This window comes from Drosophila pseudoobscura, chromosome 2, assembly GCF_009870125.1.
Source record: "Drosophila pseudoobscura strain MV-25-SWS-2005 chromosome 2, UCI_Dpse_MV25, whole genome shotgun sequence".
NCBI lineage: Eukaryota > Metazoa > Arthropoda > Insecta > Diptera > Drosophilidae > Drosophila > Drosophila pseudoobscura.
This window is the reverse complement of record NC_046679.1, coordinates 24,258,681-24,280,026: the sequence shown is the minus strand read 5'-3', so window position 1 is coordinate 24,280,026 and position 21,346 is coordinate 24,258,681. Positions and strand designations below refer to the sequence as shown.

Here is a 21,346-nt window from a genome sequence, read left to right as displayed (position 1 = left end):
TGTTGTTTATAATGTTGGATATATTTTAGCTATTATTATTTTGAAAATCCTGCTAGTTTTTCTAATGATTGAGAAAACAAAAACAATATTCTGTTGGCAGCACTGACACAAATAGTGTGCCCGCTTGTTGATGTACTGAAATGCCACAAAAAAGAAAGTTAAGTGTGACCAGCTCTACAGCTGGCCTGGCGCTGTAGTTTTTTGTTTTTGATAAAATGATTGAAGAAAAAAAATCAGATTTGCCAGAATTGAGTGTTCCTGGGTTTAAATATGAGCAGCTCCGCGAAGTTCTCTTGCGTATGCGAGCGCTTCAGCGCTACAGCTTCTGTGTGGAAGCACAGATCGACTCAAATGTGGGCAAAGTATGGAACCGAAAGGATATCCTTGATTAAATTATCACTTTATCAATTAATGCAGCTCCGGCAGGGTTTTCTGAGATTACTGGAGGACTACTTGACCCTGGAGGAAGTGGCCTCACTCTACACGGTGTCCGTTCTTATGTTCCTGGTGACGGAAAACGAGCGTCCCCGTCAGTTCGATGAACGCCTGGAGCTGCTCAACGCCAGCTTCAATTATTCTGATACGCTGAAGCCCACAATGATCCACTATGCCACGATTACCATGCTGGACAGCCTTAAGCTGACACCATGCGAAGAAGAGCACGGTTATATATACATGCTGGAGGCCATGCCGCACATACTGGTGGCCTGTAACACGGGCAAGATGATCGCCCTCGGACTGCTGCGCGCCTTCATAGGCGCTCTGTCCAACACCACCTTAGTTCTGCACATTTATCGTAACGTGAGTCGAATGGAATCCGGTCAATGCTTTCCTAATAGCAATTATTTTGCAGCTGTGGGAGGTATATGACATGGTTCAATCAATCAGCCAAGACACAATCCTCGCGGACTGGTCCCTGTGTAAGACGTATATCCTAGTCAAATCCTTTGCTCTGCTTATGAGTTCGACGGCCTTCAACTCCTGTAATTTGGGGCTGAGGCAGGCCGGCTATCAGGGATTTCAGATGCCGCCCATAGCCGCAGAAATCTCAGAATGGTTCACGGCGTTGCGCGACAAGATTGAGGAGAAGCACACAAACCTCTCAAGTAAATCGGGTTTTAAGGTATGTATACGGTGTAAATTATATTCCATATCTATATGTCGTACACCTCCACAGCTGGTGCGTTTTATAGACCAAAATATATTGAGATATTTGACTGAAGAAAGCAACGAAACTACCTCGGAGGCGGGCATTGAGACAGTCGCGTAGTAATTATAGTTTATATGTTATCCATTAGTAAATAAATCATAAGCTACAGATTCGATTCATGATTGTTGCGGCATCATTTGAACTTCTTGGCAGTCTTTCGTGCCGGTGCATCCACAGGAACCACAGAAGTGGAATAATACTTGATGGAGATTCGATTGAGAAAGTACAAACCCACCAGGGAGAAGAGAACACTGAAAGAATAGCCAACCATCTAAACATATGCGGGAGGAAGGAGAAGGTGTCTATTATTTACCTAGTTGTGGCACACACACGATGAACAATGCCCGCAGCGGCCACCGTGAGGGACAGGCAGAAAAGTATCTCCGGCACCAGCTTGGCCTGAAAGTCCGGGCCAAAAATCAGCATTTCGGCATTGGACACGCAGGTCAGGCTCAAAATGAACAGCCAGGAGAAGAGGTATCCGCCCACCAAGACATTCAATTGTGATCCATTGAACCAGTCGGCGCAGAAACGGAGAGTGGCAAAGATAACCAGGCTCAGTATGCCAGAGATGATTGAGGAGAGAAGCGTATTCTTGCTACTAGTTGAGACAGCTGTAATGGTGTTATCTTTAATAAATTTGAATCGTCCCAATCTACGTTTTGCTTACACATTTCGATGCCGGCGTCTTTGTTGTATGTGTAATTCAGTGTGACCGCGGACAATTCGTTGAAATATACGGTCCGACCTTCAGAAATATACCAAAATATACCGTCTCATTTTTCAAATATACCGAAAAATACTCCAAAATATTTTTCGTTTTTGTTCTTCCGTCGAATATTACTAGCTATATGGAATATCTAGCCATGCCCACATAATTTTATCCGATTAGTGAATCACTTTTGTACTTAACTGGCCTATTCTAAATACTTGCTGCTATTGGATTTCTATGTACCGTTGAAAATAAAATTGAATAGATTGATGAAATTGACAAAATATACCGATATACCGTAAATACACTGTAATTTCAGCACAATTCACATGTCCGCGTATTTCTGGAGTTTTCTGCAGGTGGCAACACTCGTGCTATTCATCACAACAACATTGAATTGGGTTGAATTTGTTTTATAAAATTTGTAAATAAAAACCCACTAAAACATGGCCTCTCTGCTGAAAGTTGCTACCAGCACGCTCCGAAGCACATTATGGCAGACACGGAGCGTGGCTACCACCACTCCGCAGCTGATAAAAGAGAGTAAGCTGCTTGTGCTATTGGTTGTTTCATAACCTTTGAGTGGAACCCTAAATTCTCTTGCAGTCCAAGAAAAACAGGAAAACAATGTAAGGACCTATGAGGGCGTGAACATAGAGTCGGAGCGGTCCGAGAAATTGTTAAAATCCGCCTGCCAGACCACCTTCTGCCCAGAATGCACGCTGGGCCTGGATATCAAGCACACCGACGTGCTCATCCTGTCGCAGTACGTCCGATCCGACGGATGCATGCTTCCCAGACGCATCACCGGCCTGTGCTATCGCCAGCAGAAGAAAATGGGCACCCTGGTGACGATGGCCCAGAAGGCGGGTCTGATGCCCAACCTGGGCCCGTCGTGGAGCAAAAAAGATCCGAAACAGCGTTACGGATGGAAGAAATTTAACAAATATTTCCTCGAGTCTACAATCAAATACTAAAACTAGTGATAATGGGCAATAAATGTATTGATGTTTATACTAGATTCCATTCCACTTTTATTTGTGTGCCTTGCTTCATTTTTTCGCTTGTCGAGAACGGTCACATTTCCGTGGCGTCTTTAGTTTAAACTTTGTTGTTTCCCGCAAAATTTCAAAATAAGCATATTATTGCAACATGAGCGCAACGCACGTCGAAGTTCGGCTTAACAGCACCGACCAGTGAGTACCACCAGCACCTGTTGCATTATCCTGTCGCAGCTTAATTGATTTCTCGTTTCCTTTTTAATAGACCAATACCGGCACTTCGCTTTGTATTGACGCCAGCTGTGAACGCGTTCTTGAAATCAAATAATAACCTGCCGCACAATGTGGCCTTCAAGCCGGACTTGGTTGAGACGGACCCCTCGCTGGTCGCCAGTGTGCTCCTGGAGCGTGACTGCGGCGGCGGGCCAGAGATCGCTGGGGAGACGAAGGCGTTCTTTCATTTCTACAAGCCGCATGCAGCTGCTGCAACCGCGGACTCTGGTCTTTTCGATAGCGCCGTCGATGCTGATGGTGCGGCTGTCGTAGATGCTAATCACGTCTTGCTTCCATCCAAAAAGTTTGTGGGCTTGTGGGAGACCTTGATTTTCGAGAAGGGTTTGAAAGAGAGGGTATGTTCTATCTGTAAAGGATTGACACAATTTATTTATCTTTATGGTGCTTGCAGCTGTTGAAATTCGCCATGTCTGCGTTGACCTTCTCGAAACATCACGTGGACACGAATTTGATTGCCTGCAATCGTCTGATCCTGTTGCATGGTCCACCCGGCACTGGAAAGACGAGCCTTTGCAAGGCCCTGGCACAGAAGCTGGCCATCAGGACGCATGAGGCCTTCGCCTACACACATCTGGTGGAGATAAACAGCCACAGCCTCTTCTCCAAGTGGTTTTCGGAGAGCGGCAAACTGGTGGCCCGACTTTTTGCCAAGATCGGAGAGCTGGTGGCGGACCGCAACAATCTGGTCTGCCTGCTCATCGATGAGGTGGAATCGCTGGCGTATGCCCGGAGTTCTATGAATAGCAACGAACCGCGCGACGCCATGCGTGTGGTCAATGCGTTGCTAACGCATCTGGACGAAATCAAGACGCATCCCAATGTGCTCATCCTGGCCACCTCCAACTTGGCTCAAAGCATCGATCTCGCCTTTCTGGATCGCGCTGATCTCCGCGAATACATTGGCTATCCGGCCGTGCCGGCCATCAGATCGATTTACAAGAGCATGCTGGTAGAGCTCATGTCCGCAGGCATTGTGGAGTGCGAGGCCCTCGAGACAGAAGACATCGAGGAGGGACTGCTTACAAATCTTTCCGAGCGCAGTGTTGGCCTCAGCGGTCGGACCCTGCGAAAACTGCCTCTGCTCGCTCACGCCCAGTACACCGCCAGTGAACTTTTCGAGGAGAATGGCAAGATTTTCCTGTCCGACTTTCTGGATGCAATGCTGCTGGCCCTAGAGCAGAACATCCGCCAGCACCAGCTCTTGAAATCGGAGTCTATGGAAGGCCCCAACCCCAAGTAAACAGAAAAGCAAACCAATTTCTCTTATGAGAACGTAAGAAAAAACAGAGCCTCTCCACTTTATCTCCATCAAATGCAAAACTCTGTAAACTTCAATTTTTTACAATGAAAAACAATTGAGAATCCCAGACTGAATCCAGGAACTGCCTCCGCCTCCTCGTCGCTGCTTGGTTTCATTTGCACAGACACAGGGATTTTTTCCCATTTCTTTATCCAGTTTTTGATGTGAAAATCAAGCGTGAAATCTTGTTATTTCTTTGCAAGCATCCCACATCGGCTCCTCATCTCCATGCAGGCATCGGACCGGACCAGACCAGACCAGACCGGACCCTACGCAATCTCAGCACTTTTGCCTAAGCAGAGAGACACGCACTCGTCTGTCTGCTAAGAACTCACTCAAGTCCGGGTCACATACACAAGCTGGACAAGGGATAGACAAGGGCGGCCCACCCATCATCATCATCTGGGGGATATGGATGCCTTTGCTGTTGCAAGTGCAAGTGACGACTAATCAAATTTGGTTGAAAATTTGATTTTGTGTTGATGCTGCCTGTTGATCCGCATCATCCGTTTGGAAGTCGTCGGTCCATTCACTGCCTCAGCTGTGGGCCAAATCGATTGGGGGAACCTAATGGAGCAGCATCTGCAGTATGTCTCTATGTCTAAGAAGTGTCACCACAAATGCAGTCAGATGAGTGGCAGTCATTGGCAGATATAGGGCTTCGAAAATATGTTATCGAAAGGGGTTTAGAATCGATAAAAGATCGATGTGATTACGAGTACAATAACTATTCGAATAGTTGACATTTCTACAAATTGATGCGACCTATGTACATATTTCTCTGACGCACTCTAAGCCTCTTACTATCTTTAAGCCCACCTTTGTGACCTTTAATTAAATCAGAAAAAAAGTCTGCCAAAAACAGATTCACACAATAGAAGGATGGAAAAGGGGATAACAGTACAGCAGGACACACGACAGAGGACAGGTGGCCATAAACCGAGTTCGGCAGACAGTAAAAATAGACAAATAGTGGGCGCCACGAGTTATGTGAACGAACGGATAGCTGCAGGCCCCATAAAATGTAGATGGGTGGCAGTGAATGGGGGCAAGAGTGCGATAAAATAGATTCCCCGTTGATGAAAATGTGATGCGATGCCTCTAGTCCTCGTCCTCCTGCTGGGGGGGCATATAAAATATACAAGGTTTATTAGCCACACGGCAACCGGGAATCAGTATCTAAATGTGGCGCATGAGGGAGGCGCTGTATGGCAAGAAACTCAACAGACGATAAGCGTAAATGGGACAGCAGGTTTATGGCCTTGTCCTGGAATGATGTGGCTTTTGTTTCGACAGCTGAAGAAGACAAAACAAGGATTCCTCCAGTCGGATCTGGAAATGTATCTGATGGATGTATGGATGATATGGGCAGGCGAAGCAATTAGTTAACACAAAGAAATATCTCTTTTCTGTTCCTCTCCTCTGGCGCATTCAAGTCTGCACAATGTAGTGGCAGAGCTGTCAGTGGAGACGAGTTTCCAGCTCATCTGGCGACGTTGGTTGTTGATTTTTACATTTTATGCTCGAATGTTTTTTTTTATTTGTTGTAGTCGACTCCGGTGGGGGTTCTACATCCAGCTTTCAAAGTATCCCAGCATTCATTGGTCCCCAATCCCCTTTGCTTTGCATTTGCCTATCTTATGTCTGCTCACAAGGTATACTAAACTAAAGGTAAGCCGTCCCAGAAATCCATATACCTGGGAGCAGTGCAACAACAACAACTACCATCAATACGCATTTGGTTTGAGGATTCACAGGCTATCTCGTTTGCACTTTTCCCTTGTGAGTGTCGAAGAATAAATCTTGGCCCAAGGACTTTGCCAGCGGGTCTCTAAAATGGAACCAAAACCAAATTTTACCAATAATATGCCTAAAATAAGGAGTATGGCAATTCCATGAGTATTTAATATATGTACATATATTCGCTTGGGCAATAGAATGATAGTGTAATAAATACAAAAGAACAAGATGACCAATGCTGTAGTTCCAGGATCTGCAAAAAAGAGTGATGAGAACTGTCTATTAATCGCATTTTTAGCTGGAAAACTATTTACCTTTACATTTAAAACATTTAAAACCTTTACTAAATACATGTACCCTTCGGTATATCGTGGCTGGGCCCAGAGGCGGCAATAAAAAGGAAGCGGTTAAAGGTACCTTGAAAGAAACTACACTCCTTTGCTGAAAACTCCTACGCTACTGTTGCATCTGGCCGTGTATGGGTAATATGAGAAAGAGATTCCCCTGGCATAAATTGCGAAATAAATGTGCAATGTTTTTTGTTGAGCCGGTTGCAGTCGGTCCACATGCCCAGGACCACGTCCTCCCACCCCTCCCCAGCAACCATTACACCCCCCGCACAATCATGCAGAAGCACAGAGAATTGAACTATTGATGGCTACGTTTATTTATGTTTTCCTTCTCTCGTTTTCTGTGTATCGGAATGGGGGGATAGGCGGAGGTGGGAGGGAAGCCTGTAAGCAGCATTTCCCAATTGCATTTCAGCAATATGGAAAATTTTGCTTCCACAACTACAAAATTCCCATTGTTATCCTGCTCCTGTTATTTTCTGCTCCCTACTCCTATTTTTGCTACTGCTGGAGCATTTGTTTCATATTTATTGTTTGGATTTGAAAGCTTACCATTTTGTGGGCGTTAAGAAATTTAAATTCTCCGTCCCCACAAGCAACAATCAACATGCTTTAAGCTGCTGTAAAAGCTGAAAAATGCAATCATTGCAAATCGTTGGAGCCTGCATAGAAATCGATAGCTTTTCATTGGTTGGTCATGTCACTTAGGATTAGTGCTTTATTGGCCCAATATTAAGTGACCCTGCATACGTATTTAATTGGCGTTAAAGTTGATATTTGCTGGGCAATTCACTTGAACGAGAATATAAATGCAACCAAGAGAGGACAAACAATTTTAAATGTTATCTGCCGCATTCTGAGAGGTACTCAAAAACTGTGTGTCGTTAAAAGAGATTTTTATAAACTTAAAATACCGAAGAAGGATTCGAAAATCATCCCTTTTCCTTTACCGACAATAATAAATAGCGGTTATCTGAGACTTTCTTATTCTCTTCTTGTGGACAACGTTTTGTCTATAGTGATCAATGATCTCGAAGCTGCTGTTTTCAATTTTACTTCATTTATGAGCATATTTACCATTAATTACGACGTAACTGTTATCCTTTTTGCTTCAAAAAAGGAGGTATAAATATTTTCAAACTCACTTCAAAAGATATTCCATCGTCCAAACAAACCATCAAAGATTTACTTTTGTTTTGAAGTTCTGGCCCATAGCCGCTTCATCGCTAGCAGATTCGATGCAATTTTGATTTAATTTAAATTCCTGCGGCTTGCTGGCAGCCAGACGACGACGCCGATGGTGGCGCCACTCCCCAACTCTCCTTGCAGCAGCTGCAAATATTTCGCTGGGGCTCTGAAAATTGTTTAGCTATTGACCAAGGATCGTTAATTATGGGTATGCATACAGACATATGTACCTACATATTTTTGCCAAGAACTTTTGTTGGCAGCAGTTATCGTCAAAAAAAAAAACAGGAAAAGAACGCAGCCACAATGGTGGTGCTGCAGAGGTTGTAGGGATTGTGCTTAAATTAAATTTGAGTTGCCTTCAAAACGCTGGATTCAATATTTTTGAAAGCCATTTTCTTGTACGATTGGAATGTGTGAGGGTAAGGGATATTCCAAAATGGATTGTCAACAGACTCCCTCTCTTGTGACTCCACTACAAGTACATAAGTTTAGTATTAGACGACGCGACCCCTGCCACGACACGACCTCTCGACAACTCTACGTAAAGTGAAGCCAAAATGCAGTAGAGTCGTGTTCTCAATTTAAATTTCGCTCAAATTTGTGGTAAAGTGGAATAAGATAGGATATCTGTTTACAAGGACATCTATTGTGGTAGATAATAAGATGATAAATGTATAATATATATGCTATATCTAAATATCTATGGAATCATAGCTGTTCATGACTCTTCCTCAAAATACGACTGCCAGAAAAGATCCTTTAAAGTTTCTAATCAGAAATTATATAGACTTTCGTAGTTTAAAGGCTTAATAGGATCGCTCAAGAGTCCTCAAAGATTACACTCACGAAATCAATTAATAATTCATCTTGAATTTCACTTTCTACCAATTTGGAGGAACTGAAAGTGAGAACAGAAACGATATATCTAGATTTCCGCACTAATACGCATATGTCCCGTTACGTTTCTCGGCGCATGTGTGCGCGTGTGTCTGTGTGTTATTTATGCCTGGAACGTGACTGGAAATATGAAATGCAGCAAATGTGTTTACTTAAATGAAGTGAGTGAAAATTGACAAATACATATCCATACACACAGATACGCACACATCATGGGCGAAACTGCAGTCACACTAATATATACCCGTAAGATGAGGGACGTAGGAGTGGCGGAGAGTGGGGCAGAGGTAGGGGTGGGGGCAGGAGATGAGTCGCATCCGACTAGCGGAGCTTAGGGCACATGAAAAATGCGCCAAAAATGGCAATGACGCTAATCCCTTGGCCGAACGCTGTTCACACATGGACCTGCACACACACACACACACACACACACACCCCAGTGCACATGTATACACTGTAAAGAAATATGTCAAATTCAATAACAGACATGGAAAGACAAGGAAGAGTATCTTTCGGTTCAAGCCGTTGATATCCCTTGAAAAACTCATGTGGTTTGAATACTGGTTAGAATACTGGTTATAGCTTATAGGTTTATCTTTTCATTTTAATATTTGGTTATATCATCGCGATATTTAGTATCTTCGGCGCACCGACGACCCATGAAATCCACGAGTCTGGCATGAATTCTTCAATCAATGGAATACCTAAAGGCCTTCCATTTAGATCAAATTTAGCTGGGAGGTAAGAAGATACATTAAATGAGCTATCGATGGTTGATCATTATAGCTTCATACATATATAGATCAGATATAGAAAACCTTATTATACTTAGTAAAGTAATTTAATCTTTAAAAATCTTTAAAAGCAAACAAATTGTTTCCACAATAAAATATATTTGACCGATCGTTCGGGATATTTCTTTGCATTACCAACAGCCACTAAAAATCATCGTACCTCCCTGTTAGGGTATAACAAAGTGACGTAGTACTTCCTCTGCTCCTTTTCTACAATACAGAACCCAGCAGGAGAAGAAAAAGAACGAGAAGCAGCAGGAGCATCAGCAGCAACTGTGGCGCCAAACTCTGGACAATGGTAGCCTCCCTCGCACTGGCCTTATAAAAATGTACGATTTTTCTTCATTTGATGAAACGAAATACAATTTCTCAACGAGCAAGTGAGGGAACGACGATGCAGCACAGCACAACGCAAAAAAGTTGGTTGCAATTGCAATTGCAATTTTCTTGCCAAATCAGCGCACGATGGCTTCGTATATTGACATTTTTAAAAGCCAATATTTCCCAGAGTTCGACTTACATTTTGCTCCATTTTCACTGTGATATGAGAGGCGGAGGAAAAGACACATTCACACAAAAAGTATGTCCAAAAGTTTGGATGCACGAATTAATTTATTTGACTTTGGGCAATATATAAATATAAATTGAATGAGTCCCGTACCGGAACAGAGGAAAGGGGAGGGGGAGGGGGAGTGCATGAGTTACTGTTAACGATTGTTTGGCCAACTATTGGAAAATGGAAAAGATTCAACTAAGATACGAGTTTGTTAAAGAACTTTAAAATAACAAAGCAAAGTTTGAGATTCACTATTTAGATTGTATGCTGAAAGAAACTTTTAGAGACGAATTCCGTACTGCGACACTAATATACCCGATAGGTACTCAGATTAGATACATCTATCATTAACATATTCAAAGTCAGATTCAAAGTCAAATCACGACGATGGAATGAGGGGTCTGACTTTTGCCACCCTGAAAAAATTGTGTACCAAAAACTGTTTACAGATTCCTCCTGATCACATCCTATATTCTATCCTCCTGCACTGCATTTTAATTAGCAACAACCTTGTGTGTGTGTGGAGGTGATGAAAAGCAATTTCACCTTTCTCCTAGCTGTCATTGGTGTCGCTGCAATTACTTTGATTAATGGCGGCATAGCACCCAATGAGAGAGTCCCATGCGGTCTGGCCCCGAACCAACCTATCCTTTCAGCCATGAGGAACCACTGGAACTGGAACTGGGCCTGACAGTCCGACCAAAAAAACTTTTACCAACTTTCGGCAAAACGAAAACTGCAAACGCAAATGAAATTAGTCGAAACTATTTAGAGCACATTTCCATAGGCATTGGCTACATCGACATTCATTCGTATTCGTATCCTCATTTTGGGTCCTTCCGCCTCCGCATCAGAGTCAAGTTCGTGACGCGTGTTATTTCTAATTAGATTAGGGCGTGACTGTGAGCCGTGCCCTAAGCGCCCCGACCTCTCCAATCCGGCGTCTGAGTTGGCCGATTTGATTGCCATTTGGTTGTCGGCTGACTTCTTCGTTTTGTAGTAATTTTAATTGAAAAAATTCTTCAATTTTGCCATCCATCTGACGCAGGGCAGGTTTCCAGCACCGCCCAGCTACTATCATTTCTCTCCTCCGGCAGGACAGCCGTAGAAATGTAATTAGCCTCAACGGACTTCCTTCCCTTCGCTCTTCCGACGCCCCTGTTGTCTGTTTGTGTCAACTTTTCAATTAAATATTCATAAAAAAATTGCAATTTGCCAGTCCAGCCACTTCACAGGGAGAGAAAGATATTTGCAATCACTTTTGTGTGCTGCATAAGTTCGGGCGCCCTGCCTAAATGCCTGTAAAATGATTGACTTCAAAGCAGGGATGGAAAGGCAATAGGAATATTTGAGGAATCAAATTGGGATAGTTCACTGCTCGAATGCGTCAAAGAATCACAGTTAAGTCACTCATAAATTTATGTATGAGACACGTAGGTGGAACACGTATGAAAGTAGAGAGGATGTGAACCACTAGCTCAAAAATAGTTGAGTTCTTCTATTTGTTTCGCTCAATCAAAAAAACCAAATTTCTACAAAATTGTAGAGCTTTTTGAGCTCTAATTTGATTTATGAGCTGAACCAGATCCAATGAACCACAGAATCGTGGGATTCCCCCTTGCAGATGCAGCCCTGATTTGATGGAAGCAATTTTCATGCATAGGTTGGACTGGGAAATCTTTAATTAAATTGGCAACGAGGAGGAAAACCAATGAGCGATTGTGCAAGGTGAATCGCAGGTTCAAGCCGAGCAAGAGGTGGGGTCAGAGCTGCGGAGAGAGAGAAGCAAGACATGGGGTCAAACCGTGATGGAGAGCGACTAAAGGGCAAGGTGGGACCTGCGCTAATTTTAGAGCAGTGCCAAAGCATTGTCCTGCATTTCCCCCCGTGCTCTGTGCTTTGTGCAGACGAAATGCCGATAATTAATCATTGCTTCTGTGGTTAAATGACCGCTCTTCGATTCCCCATTTACGTTGCCATGTTAAGTCCGATTCGCGCTACTCATTGCCACCCGTCTACTCGGTTTAGTTTAATTAGAAGCCACAACTCTTTGCGGCAATTCGCGTAAGTTATTGCCGAACGATGATTTGGTGGATTCCGCTTCCATACTCGTATTGTCACTGCCACATGCTGCTTAGTGGGGGCATCTGTCCTCACACTCTCCCAAAGAAGTTTGACCAAGGAGAAATGTACTAAACTAAAGGGTATGTTTAGGGCTTAACACATAGAGGCAGTCATGGCTAAGATGCTTTCTACTGCCACATGAGTCATACGAGAGACGTTACTCATCTCACTATTTATATTGTCTTGGGTCTGACTGAACTACTTCACATACATTGTCCGCAAAAGGGCAAAGAATTTGTAGGATAATTGTAGGAGCTGAAAGAAAGGGAATCAATTTGATGCCAAGACATTTTGCAGTCCAAAACTTACATCTGAGACTGTGACCAGCGATACATTGAGAAATATGGTGGCCTTCAGGCGACTAGCCTGTTGGGATCGCCTTACCATAAAAATCAGCATTTTCCGATACGGAAGGTCTGCCTGGAACCAGTCGTGATTGTAGACAGCTTCACCTATGCGCTCGCTCTGCAAAGAAAGGAAAGGGTAAGACTTGAAGAAGAGTAAATGAAACCTTTCCCCACTCACCGCATCAAGCAATCGCTGTGCGTAGGTGGTGATCATAAAGACCTGTACCAAGGCACAGAACAGAAAGAGGACAAGCATCACTAGATTATCGATCTTTCCACCAATTGTCATCTGGAAGCCCACAAAGCAGATGATAAATGCAGAGGACACGAAATTGCAGAGCAGTGACACGCCAAAGATCTCGTTGATGTTGTGGCACAGCTGCAGGAGCCGCTGATGGTAGACGACAGCTGCCTGAAGGAACTCCAGATCCTGTTGCGGTGAGAGTAACCCAGCCACATGCTCCTCGATGCCACGGCCCAGGCGAATGAAGTGCATCACCAGCAGAGTGACGAGAGCGCACATCATCAGATCGGCGGCCAGTTGTCCTGAGAGACACGTCTGTCCTGCCATATTCTGGGACACGTACATCAGATAGTAGCTGGAGTTGGTGCTCCAGTCCCATGGAACCCAGCAGTAGTAGGGGAGCATCCTCACGAAATGGCGTATGCCCAACCAGAAATCGCAGACGAGATAGTAGACGGCCCAGTAGAGGTTGTACGTCCAGATCAGCACCAGGTGCATGCCGAAGTAGAACTTGCTGTAGCGACTATATCCACTCAGATGACTTTCCACGTCGTAGGCCTTCTGGTGATGCCCCTCCTTGGGATGCAGCTTCTCCATCTCCCGCACGACATTGGTGAGTTGATCCCTCTTCCGCCAGATGTGCCACACCTTGAGATCCCCAACGATCACGAAGCCAATGAAAGATAGATTCATTGTGGCCTCCAGGAAGTTTGTGCCCTTTCCAATCGCCAGGAATACGTAAATCAATTCGGAAAGGAGCACGGCATTCAGGTTCAAGATGAGTGCGATAAATATACAGCGGAGAATGAGCTCGATCATCTTTCGGCGCCCCTGATGGTCGTAGGCCTCCATTCCTATGGACAGGTAAAATATGTTTGCATACCTTAAGAACCTTTCCGTTGTAATGGGTTCCGACTTTTCCGCTTTCTCCACTGTTGATGGTGTTTTCCCGGTACCTTCCATTGTGATTGCAGTCATTACTGTGTTTCCGCTCTTATATATACCCCCAAAATGGGGTAGAGCCCGACCTGGACATCGATGATTTAATAATTTACTGTTGCCACACACTTGACAAGTGCCACGCCTCTTTGATTGCCATGCACGGAGGCGAGCGAGCATCTCTCAATTAGTGCGTTGTGAACCGTTACAGTTGGTCATTCAGGGGGCGTGTCTAATTGAGCCTAAGTCGAAATCGATGACTCCCCCAATTAATGGGCTACACAGTGCTCCCTACTCTGCTATATCTTCTGCTCACAAATGTCAGCGATTAGTACGACCCCAAATGAGACTTTGAATGGACATGGGGACGAATAGGAAATGTTCTCTAAGCGGATACGATCTTTGGCTGGAATTTTCTTGGGAATTCTTATATCTTTTGAAAAACCTTATCTTATAATGTAAGTATTTCTTGGATCTATCAGGATCTTTAATGAATTTCTTTAGAGCATAAACAACAAAAATTTCAAGTAATACTATTACTTATTTCAGAACTATCTTTATCCTAAATCTATTATACAATGTACGATTGCTCTGCGGAAATTTATTTGGCACACTTCAGTAGATCAGCCGCACACACACATAGCCATGTGCACTTTATGTGGTTCATAGTAGAACAGTATCAAATCCAGGCATCTTTATAGCACATCTGGATACGAGTGTGCCTTTGTGCAGTGACAGCATTTAACTTGACATGCAACAAACACGAGACTAGAAAAGAAGCGGTATGTGAGAGATGGAGCTGGTAAGATAGGGAAACACTATACGAGCAAGAGTAAGGATTGTCTTTCATTTCCTGCTGATTCGCACCCTCTAAAAAGGTATCAGTCAAGCGTAATGTTGCTACGTATACGTAGAATAAAAGTGAATGAAATGGTGTACGAGTGTAAATATCCTCCACTAGTCCAGTCAACCCTACGAGAAAAAGATGCTCAATTTCTAAACATTGTATGTATTTACCTTTTATTAGTATTCAAGGGTATGCCAAGGCTCGAATCTCTGTCTTGTGCTCTCTATTTTTGTGGTTATGTTTTTTTTTTTGTGTAAGACAAAGAAACACTGTCGCTCTGTCGCTCATCCTTTCTTTGCCTCTGGACCAGTGTCTGTATTTTAGCTTTGGTTTTTGCCTATTGCCTGTTTACACACACACATCCCCCATATCCCCTGACTGCAACCCATACGGATGGATTCCTATTTCTTCTTTGAAACTGACACCCAGCCTGAGTTCTGAGTACGGATGCGACTGGTAGTTTCGGATCAACTGTTTTGCAGCTCTCAAAGAATGCCAGAGTTGCTGGCTGGCATTGTTTTCCATTTGCTTGCTTATTTCATCTTTTGCTTTTTTTTTATCCGTTTTTCCTTCGGAAAACACTCCTAGTATGTTGCAATTAAATGCAATTCAACGAAGCAAAGAGAGTGGGATGACAGCCAAATGCTGATGATGTGGATCAAATGGAGAAACACTCTAGCTCTCACTCTGACTCCGATTCCGGGGTTGCAAGGATACTGGACTCTGACTATTTGACCTCATTTGCGTATCGCATTCCTAATGAAATTTACATTACTATTCCATACAGCAACGTTAATGAAGAGCATTTATACGAGCATACAAAGTTTCCGTTCAGATGTGTTTGTGTGTGTGTGTGCGGGGGGCTGTGTCCATGTCCGTGTACGTCCCTGAAATATATGGCCATATGAGATTTATTCTCAAATGCAATTAGCATTTTAAATTTATCCCACGCTACGCACAATTTTTCACTCCTTAATGGCATTTGTAATGTTAAACCAAAATTAATTTAATAAATTGTTGTTACAGTCGCTGCCCCCTCAGGCTGTCAGCGGTATGCAATTTTAATGCATTTCTATTTGCCACTTAAAGTTTTTTGTTTTTGCCACTGGAAAAGCTTCTATTATTTCCATTTTGCCAAATGTTTATGCATAGAACAGGTTTTGGCACAAAAAAAAAAACCAAAAATTCAGAAACAAAAATTCATACATACATACAATAGCTGGCAAATTATTCATTGATTTTGTTTTCAATATTAAATATGTATGTTATGAAAAAACATACATACGAGCATGTACAAATGTTTGACTGGTTGTCAAGGTAAGCGAAATGGGGCCAATACTTCAGAGTGGACTGCACTTATTTAAGTTTCAAATATAGCTCTTATTATGCAATTTTAATGTAATCCTATTTTCCAATTCAAAGCTTCAGTTTTTGTTTATTTTAGAAATATTTACAGGTGAATTTGTTTCTGGGAGCTGCCATTGAAATTTGTATTGATTGACTTTGTTTTTAAGTTTTCCTATTCAAAGCTTCAGTTTTTGTTTATTTTAGAAATATTTAAAGGTAAATTTGTTTCTGGGAGGTGCCATTGAAATTTATATTGATTGACTATGTTTTTAAGTTTGTATATCATATAAATTATATATTTGAGCCATATTTTACGATAACATAAACACATACTAATTGTTACCTTCAAGAACGAATAACTCTTCCTCTCTTACATAATAATATTTAAACAAATTTTTAAAATAATAATAATAATAACTAATAGTAAAGTAAATAATAGTAAAGTAAATAATAATAAATAATCAATAAACAAAAATAAAACATTTTGTAAAAATAATAATACTGCACTTAAAGGAATGAGTTAAAATACCAAAACTTCAAAATACCATAGGTTTGATGGAAAAATACTACAAAAGAAATTCTAAAAGTAAAAAAATTAAAATTTAACGGGGTAGAAATACGGAGCAGATAACTTAAAAACAAAGAACCATGGAATTGTAAAATTGTGAAAATGTTCAAGAATACTAACAACAATAATACCAAGTGCATAAAGAATGCGGATAAAATTAAAGCCACTACCAAATAGCACTTAACGATAATAGTAATTGCGAATAGAATGTATTTTAATTTTTTCGAACATTAAACAAAGGTACGAGTATGTACATATTTTTCCAGTGAGAATATCTAGCTTTCGCTTTTTCTTCAACTCTAGTTATTTGCGGCTAATGCCTATGCAGATTAATCCGCGTACATGTGTATATAGAGGAGATGGAGATACGTACGAGAACGAGTATATGCAAAGCCGCAGCGCCTTGTGGCTGTGGAGCAAGGTCCTTGGGTTTCCGTTTTGCATTTCGGTGGCGACCCCATTCGTTGGGTTTATCTATAGCGAGAGCAAGCGAGAGAGAGAGAGAGAGAGAGAGGTTTGAGACTAAAAAAAAGGAAGGGGTCTGTGTGCCAATTTCCTGCCCGAAAACCTTATGTCTCCACAAAAACCCCAGTAAACAAAGCAATTATGTATGAATATATGTATACCTGAACACATATACATATGTACATACGTATATGTGTATGTATGTACAGTAAAAGCTTTCGTTGGTTAGTTTGTTGCATTGTTGCATATTATCAAAAACATTTGTAGCAGGAAAACAGGGCGTCGGAAGCAGTGGGGTTCTGCTCTCCTCCATAGATGGGGCCTGGGTCTGTGTGTGTGTGTGTGTGTGTGTGTGTGTGTGGTGTCTATATATTTTGGCTACTGGCATTTTTGAATGTTTGCCAAATGTTGTTGTTGGCTTTGGCGTAATTGTTACACCAACAGTGAAATGTGCAATGATAAGGCCGCGATGTGTATTCTACTTCTCCATGGTATTTTTTCCCTCTATATTTTCCCTTTTTTTTTTGTCCGTTGCCGCTGCCATTGCCCTCTGCTGGCAATGTGCCACTTTCCTTGGCAGCACACACATGCTTGGGGTATCCGTACCCTCGGCTCCAAAAACATAATAAACTTAATTTAACTTGAGCTGTGGGAAATATCAACTGATAGGCGGATGATGCGGAATGACTCGTTGAAAGGGGGATATTTTGGAGGCCTAAAAGAATAGAAATCTAAGCTGAAAAATAATATTGTAGGCAATGAAATTTGAGTTTATTTTTCCTTTGCGCAGCACCTGCATTTAGTTTGATGTCAAAACTCCCACATGAGCACGCACCCAAAATATGTGTCGAAAATTCCACTTTTCCACCCACCCCCACAGGCGCCTTCAACTTTTCCAACTTTTTTTCAGCGAAAAAACTTTGACGCTCGCAGTTTATTGGCGTTTTACGTGGAACGGAGAGTTTTCCCAGGCTCGGAATTGTTGGAAAAGCAATGTTAAATGCGTTTTTCTCGTACTTAAATAATTTGGTTAATATTTGACACATGTTTGCTGATTTTTGTCCACTGATTTGTGTAATTTTGTGCGTGAAAATTGCAAAGTGGAAAGTTTGTGCACAAGGGGAGGCCAGACCGCCAGCTGGAGGTACTCTGTTTGTCTTTAACAAACAGACAGGCAGACACATATGTACATACGTCTATACATAGGACATGTCTGGCCTGTCTTTGACAGTCGCTGGAGCTGTGTGTGCAGCTTTGTTATGTTTTGATTAACGACAAATCAAATCAAATGAGATAATGAGTCGGAATGGAATTACTTACGAGTGAGTGTGGACTCAATGAGCCATGCAACCGAACCGAAAGCAAACCAAAAGATTAATTCTTTAATGGCTCTTACATTGCCCATACGCACTGTTGTCCTTTGGGCCTCTGGGGTAGGTAATTTTTGTAGATCGACAGCTCTCTAGATCCTAAGCTGACAAACTTAAATTGTGTGAAATATATACAACAAAATTAGCCTAATACCCAGGCTGGGAGCTGGGAGCTGCTGCTGCTGCTCGTAACAGCAACAGCAACAGGGTTAATAATAATCATAACAAATGCTCTCGCCATGACCCAAATTTCAGCACAGACATGTCCTCCATGGCAGCCTCTCGCTGTGGAGGAGAGACGGAACAGCAAATGATTGTTTAAATATTAAACAAGAACAAACATAACACACATACACATATGTGTATGTATGGGGAGACTCGTACATATATGTGAATGGAACAATGCATTTTGTGGGGGGCAAATACAATGGGAAGTACACACAGCCCCCATAGCCTGACTGTGGGTCAAATTTGCATAAATTAAAGAGCTCTGCAGTCCCATGCCAGCTACAGACAGTGCGTTACATATTTATGGGTAGCACACAATCGAAGGTTCGATGCCTAACAATCTACATACGTATGTAGGAGTACATAGAATAAAGCTTGAGTCGAACATGGTCTATTACAACGAGATAAACTACCAAAATGGAGCTAACAATGCCGTTTTGCTATTAGAGATTCTAGAATTGTTACGAAATTGTCTTGGAGTAAGCTTACCTAACGATCTACACAGTTATCGTAAAGGTAATCGAGCTATCGTATAGTTAAGCAGTAATCGATTTTAAATCATCCTTAAAGGAGTTATCTCGAGTTAGGTTAATTCATGTAGTAAAAATGCTGTGGCATAGTGTAATCTGTAACGGGCAATAAAATTGTTAGAATTCCTTCTTAATACTTCCTATCCATGCACTCTTTATTAGCCTTCTTATCTTAAAACACAAATTGTTTTCCTTGGCTATCATATTATTGAGAACTCTTTAAATATTACAGCCAATGACTTGTCCTATCTCCTGAAATAAATCTTTGGTTTGCATCTTGTGGCCTCCCCACAAATTGCAATTTAAATGCAATCGATCGAAATTTATGTTCCTTTCTATACGTAAACGTATACGCATCCGTTGTCGTAGTGTGTAAGTGGGTGGATAAAATTGATTGGAATTAATAATTATTCTATGGTCTTGCCATAATCATCCTTATTGTGTCAGTTCCAGTTTTCACATGGTCTCCCTTCAATGGTTTCTCCCTGCTTTCTCGTTCAACGAAACCCAAAAGGCTCACCACATTCACACATACAAATCCTTATATACACTTGTACATATATTCGTTTGGATATGTATTTGTACAGAATGTCACAGCTTGACTTCCATAGCTTCAATTGGCTGCATTGGCGACAAGCAAGATCCAACATTTTGGTAAATATTTCATTCTGGTTTTATTGGTCTGCGGTCAACTCATTTCTGAGGTTATAAAGTTAATGAATTGCATTTTGATGTGTGCTGTGGTGGCTCCTGGTCAATCTTGTACTATCTCTGGCTGAGCTGGTCCTTTGACCAGTAGAATTTATAATCTTTAAAATGAAACCCTGTGGCGCTGCTGGAGCAAATTAAGTTTAAATTTTGTCTAGTTTCAACCTCTGTGGAGCATTGCTAGTGCTCCTGTCCGAGGGGGAGGGGATCCCATAACAAATCCACACACAAATGGACTCTCACACCTGTTCCTCGGCGATAAGCCGAGGGGGAAATACCCATTCGACTGGTGTACCTGGTGCGTTCGTTGATAAGGATATTCAGTTCAACTCGATTCTATGCATTTGTCATAATTGGCATCGGAGTGTGCTTCCTCTGCTCCTGTGGGCGGGAGCATGCCCCCACAACCACCACCCACCCACACTAATCGCATCAGTGGCGGCCCATCTTTCCACCTCGTTCTCTTCTTGACTGAACTGCATTAAAGTTACATTTTATGTAGCCAAAGCTCTAGATATATGTATGTACTTCTGTCACTTGGAAAAACTAGTTTGTTATCCACATAAAAAGAGATATAAATTGAACAACTTTTGTTGATAAATAGTTATGTTTATGAGTGAAATGATGGATCGATTTAAAGAGCCAAGAGATCGATGCTTTTCCGATATATCCTTCTTAGAAAGTTACTATATGTATTTTCAAGAAAATAACCAACTTTCCTTACTTTTAATTTTGTTCATAAAACAACGATTTAATAGGATAAATTTCACTGTAGCACGGCTATTCTTCAAGAGTAAATTTCCACTCACAACGTTAAGCGAGGCACCTGCTTTCCTGCCTTTTTCAGTAGAACCCTCCTTTCCTTCAATGCAGTCCTTTCTATTTTTGTTCAGTGTGCTTCGGAGTGCTCCATGTGCGTCTTTCGGTTTCTGCTTCTGTGTGCAGCTTCTGCTTTTGTCACGTTTGCGACTTGTTCCTCAATTTTGCGCATCGTCATATGTTTGCCATTGTGCGCGCCACGTGCGTCGTGACGCCAGTAGTCCACGTCCCTATACCGGGCTCTATATATGGGCTCTAGCAACCATTCTAGCTACCATCCTTGCGTGTGTGCTATCGTCCTGTGTTTGTCATCGGCAGACCGCATTTTTAATATGCGCATAAATTGGCTGACATTGATGGATCCTAATAGAGTTGCAGTTGCGCCACGATGTCGCTACCAGCAGTTGCCAAGGAGCGTCAGCGGCGGCCACAGAGAGGCAATACAACCGGGCTTCGCGTTTCCAAAGGAGGCGTGTCTGCCACTTGGCCGGAGCTTCGTTGCTGCAGCTGTCGTGTGCAATGAATACCTAAGTGGGGGTTTGTGGCATCCATCGACCGTTAGAGGGTGATCTCCTACTATCCAAAATTTCTCCACGGGTCTCGCAGGACTCTGATTACCATTCGAATGCACACACTCATATCCTCATGCTGTATGCCCTTACAACCGTATCAATACTCGACATCCGCCTTTGTGCATGTGAAAGTAATTAATTATTGGCCTGGATAGCCCCATGAACCCTTTCCCGATGTCCAGGTCCAGGTCAA

At 42.3% G+C, this 21,346-nt stretch overlaps 5 protein-coding genes across 7 annotated transcripts; 3 read left to right on the top strand and 2 right to left on the bottom strand.

Moving 5' to 3' along the window:
* The first annotated feature begins 184 nt into the window (after window positions 1-184).
* LOC6897680 (uncharacterized) lies at window positions 185-1,325 on the top strand. 3 transcript variants are annotated; one of them, XM_033383551.1, is made up of 4 exons: window positions 185-353; window positions 418-801; window positions 854-1,123; window positions 1,178-1,325. In XM_033383551.1, exons 1-4 carry the CDS (start codon window positions 216-218, stop codon window positions 1,268-1,270), a joined length of 885 nt encoding a protein of 294 aa, XP_033239442.1. In that variant the 5' UTR covers window positions 185-215; the 3' UTR covers window positions 1,271-1,325. The 3 variants fall into 3 exon arrangements, with proteins under 3 accessions (XP_033239442.1, XP_002137815.4, XP_033239439.1); XM_002137779.4 differs by having other exon boundaries at window positions 409-801; XM_033383548.1 differs by having other exon boundaries at window positions 187-362.
* Window positions 1,213-2,036, bottom strand: LOC4802646 (protein KRTCAP2 homolog). The gene is made up of 3 exons (XM_001359490.4): window positions 1,881-2,036; window positions 1,524-1,824; window positions 1,213-1,461 (listed from the first exon to the last, which is right to left on the bottom strand). The coding sequence occupies exons 1-3, from the start codon at window positions 1,882-1,884 to the stop codon at window positions 1,344-1,346; spliced, it is 423 nt and encodes a 140-aa protein (XP_001359527.2). The 5' UTR covers window positions 1,885-2,036; the 3' UTR covers window positions 1,213-1,343.
* A 239-nt stretch (window positions 2,037-2,275) lies between these two features.
* On the top strand, window positions 2,276-2,943 carry mRpS18A (mitochondrial ribosomal protein S18A). The gene is made up of 2 exons (XM_001359489.4): window positions 2,276-2,465; window positions 2,529-2,943. Exons 1-2 carry the CDS (start codon window positions 2,369-2,371, stop codon window positions 2,897-2,899), a joined length of 468 nt encoding a protein of 155 aa, XP_001359526.2. The 5' UTR covers window positions 2,276-2,368; the 3' UTR covers window positions 2,900-2,943.
* Window positions 2,944-2,979: 36 nt separating this feature from the next.
* Window positions 2,980-4,591, top strand: pch2 (pachytene checkpoint 2 protein). Its single transcript, XM_001359488.5, has 3 exons — window positions 2,980-3,118; window positions 3,189-3,552; window positions 3,609-4,591. The coding sequence occupies exons 1-3, from the start codon at window positions 3,075-3,077 to the stop codon at window positions 4,455-4,457; spliced, it is 1,257 nt and encodes a 418-aa protein (XP_001359525.3). The 5' UTR covers window positions 2,980-3,074; the 3' UTR covers window positions 4,458-4,591.
* A 7,764-nt stretch (window positions 4,592-12,355) lies between these two features.
* Window positions 12,356-13,726, bottom strand: Or85d (Odorant receptor 85d). The gene is made up of 3 exons (XM_001359487.4): window positions 12,695-13,726; window positions 12,479-12,634; window positions 12,356-12,424 (listed from the first exon to the last, which is right to left on the bottom strand). The coding sequence occupies exons 1-3, from the start codon at window positions 13,721-13,723 to the stop codon at window positions 12,368-12,370; spliced, it is 1,242 nt and encodes a 413-aa protein (XP_001359524.3). The 5' UTR covers window positions 13,724-13,726; the 3' UTR covers window positions 12,356-12,367.
* Window positions 13,727-21,346: the final 7,620 nt, after the last annotated feature.

What these genes read in the sequence shown, in the direction of transcription:
- LOC6897680 (XM_002137779.4), top strand. Translation starts at nt 216, where the DNA reads ATGATTGAAGAAAAAAAATCAGATTTGCCAGAATTGAGTGTTCCTGGG. An exon ending in TTCTGCACATTTATCGTAAC is followed by an intron (nt 802 to 853) that starts GTGAGTCGAATG and finishes ATTATTTTGCAG; the next exon opens with CTGTGGGAGGTATATGACAT. An exon ending in CAAGTAAATCGGGTTTTAAG is followed by an intron (nt 1,124 to 1,177) that starts GTATGTATACGG and finishes ACACCTCCACAG; the next exon opens with CTGGTGCGTTTTATAGACCA.
- Or85d (XM_001359487.4), bottom strand. Translation starts at nt 13,723, where the DNA reads ATGGAAGGTACCGGGAAAACACCATCAACAGTGGAGAAAGCGGAAAAG. An exon ending in CACAGCGATTGCTTGATGCG is followed by an intron (nt 12,635 to 12,694) that starts GTGAGTGGGGAA and finishes CTTTCTTTGCAG; the next exon opens with AGCGAGCGCATAGGTGAAGC. An exon ending in CGCTGGTCACAGTCTCAGAT is followed by an intron (nt 12,425 to 12,478) that starts GTAAGTTTTGGA and finishes CCTTTCTTTCAG; the next exon opens with CTCCTACAATTATCCTACAA.
- mRpS18A (XM_001359489.4), top strand. Translation starts at nt 2,369, where the DNA reads ATGGCCTCTCTGCTGAAAGTTGCTACCAGCACGCTCCGAAGCACATTA. An exon ending in TCCGCAGCTGATAAAAGAGA is followed by an intron (nt 2,466 to 2,528) that starts GTAAGCTGCTTG and finishes ATTCTCTTGCAG; the next exon opens with TCCAAGAAAAACAGGAAAAC.
- pch2 (XM_001359488.5), top strand. Translation starts at nt 3,075, where the DNA reads ATGAGCGCAACGCACGTCGAAGTTCGGCTTAACAGCACCGACCA. An exon ending in CGGCTTAACAGCACCGACCA is followed by an intron (nt 3,119 to 3,188) that starts GTGAGTACCACC and finishes CCTTTTTAATAG; the next exon opens with ACCAATACCGGCACTTCGCT. An exon ending in AGAAGGGTTTGAAAGAGAGG is followed by an intron (nt 3,553 to 3,608) that starts GTATGTTCTATC and finishes TGGTGCTTGCAG; the next exon opens with CTGTTGAAATTCGCCATGTC.
- LOC4802646 (XM_001359490.4), bottom strand. An exon ending in CGTGTGTGTGCCACAACTAG is followed by an intron (nt 1,462 to 1,523) that starts GTAAATAATAGA and finishes CTATTCTTTCAG; the next exon opens with TGTTCTCTTCTCCCTGGTGG.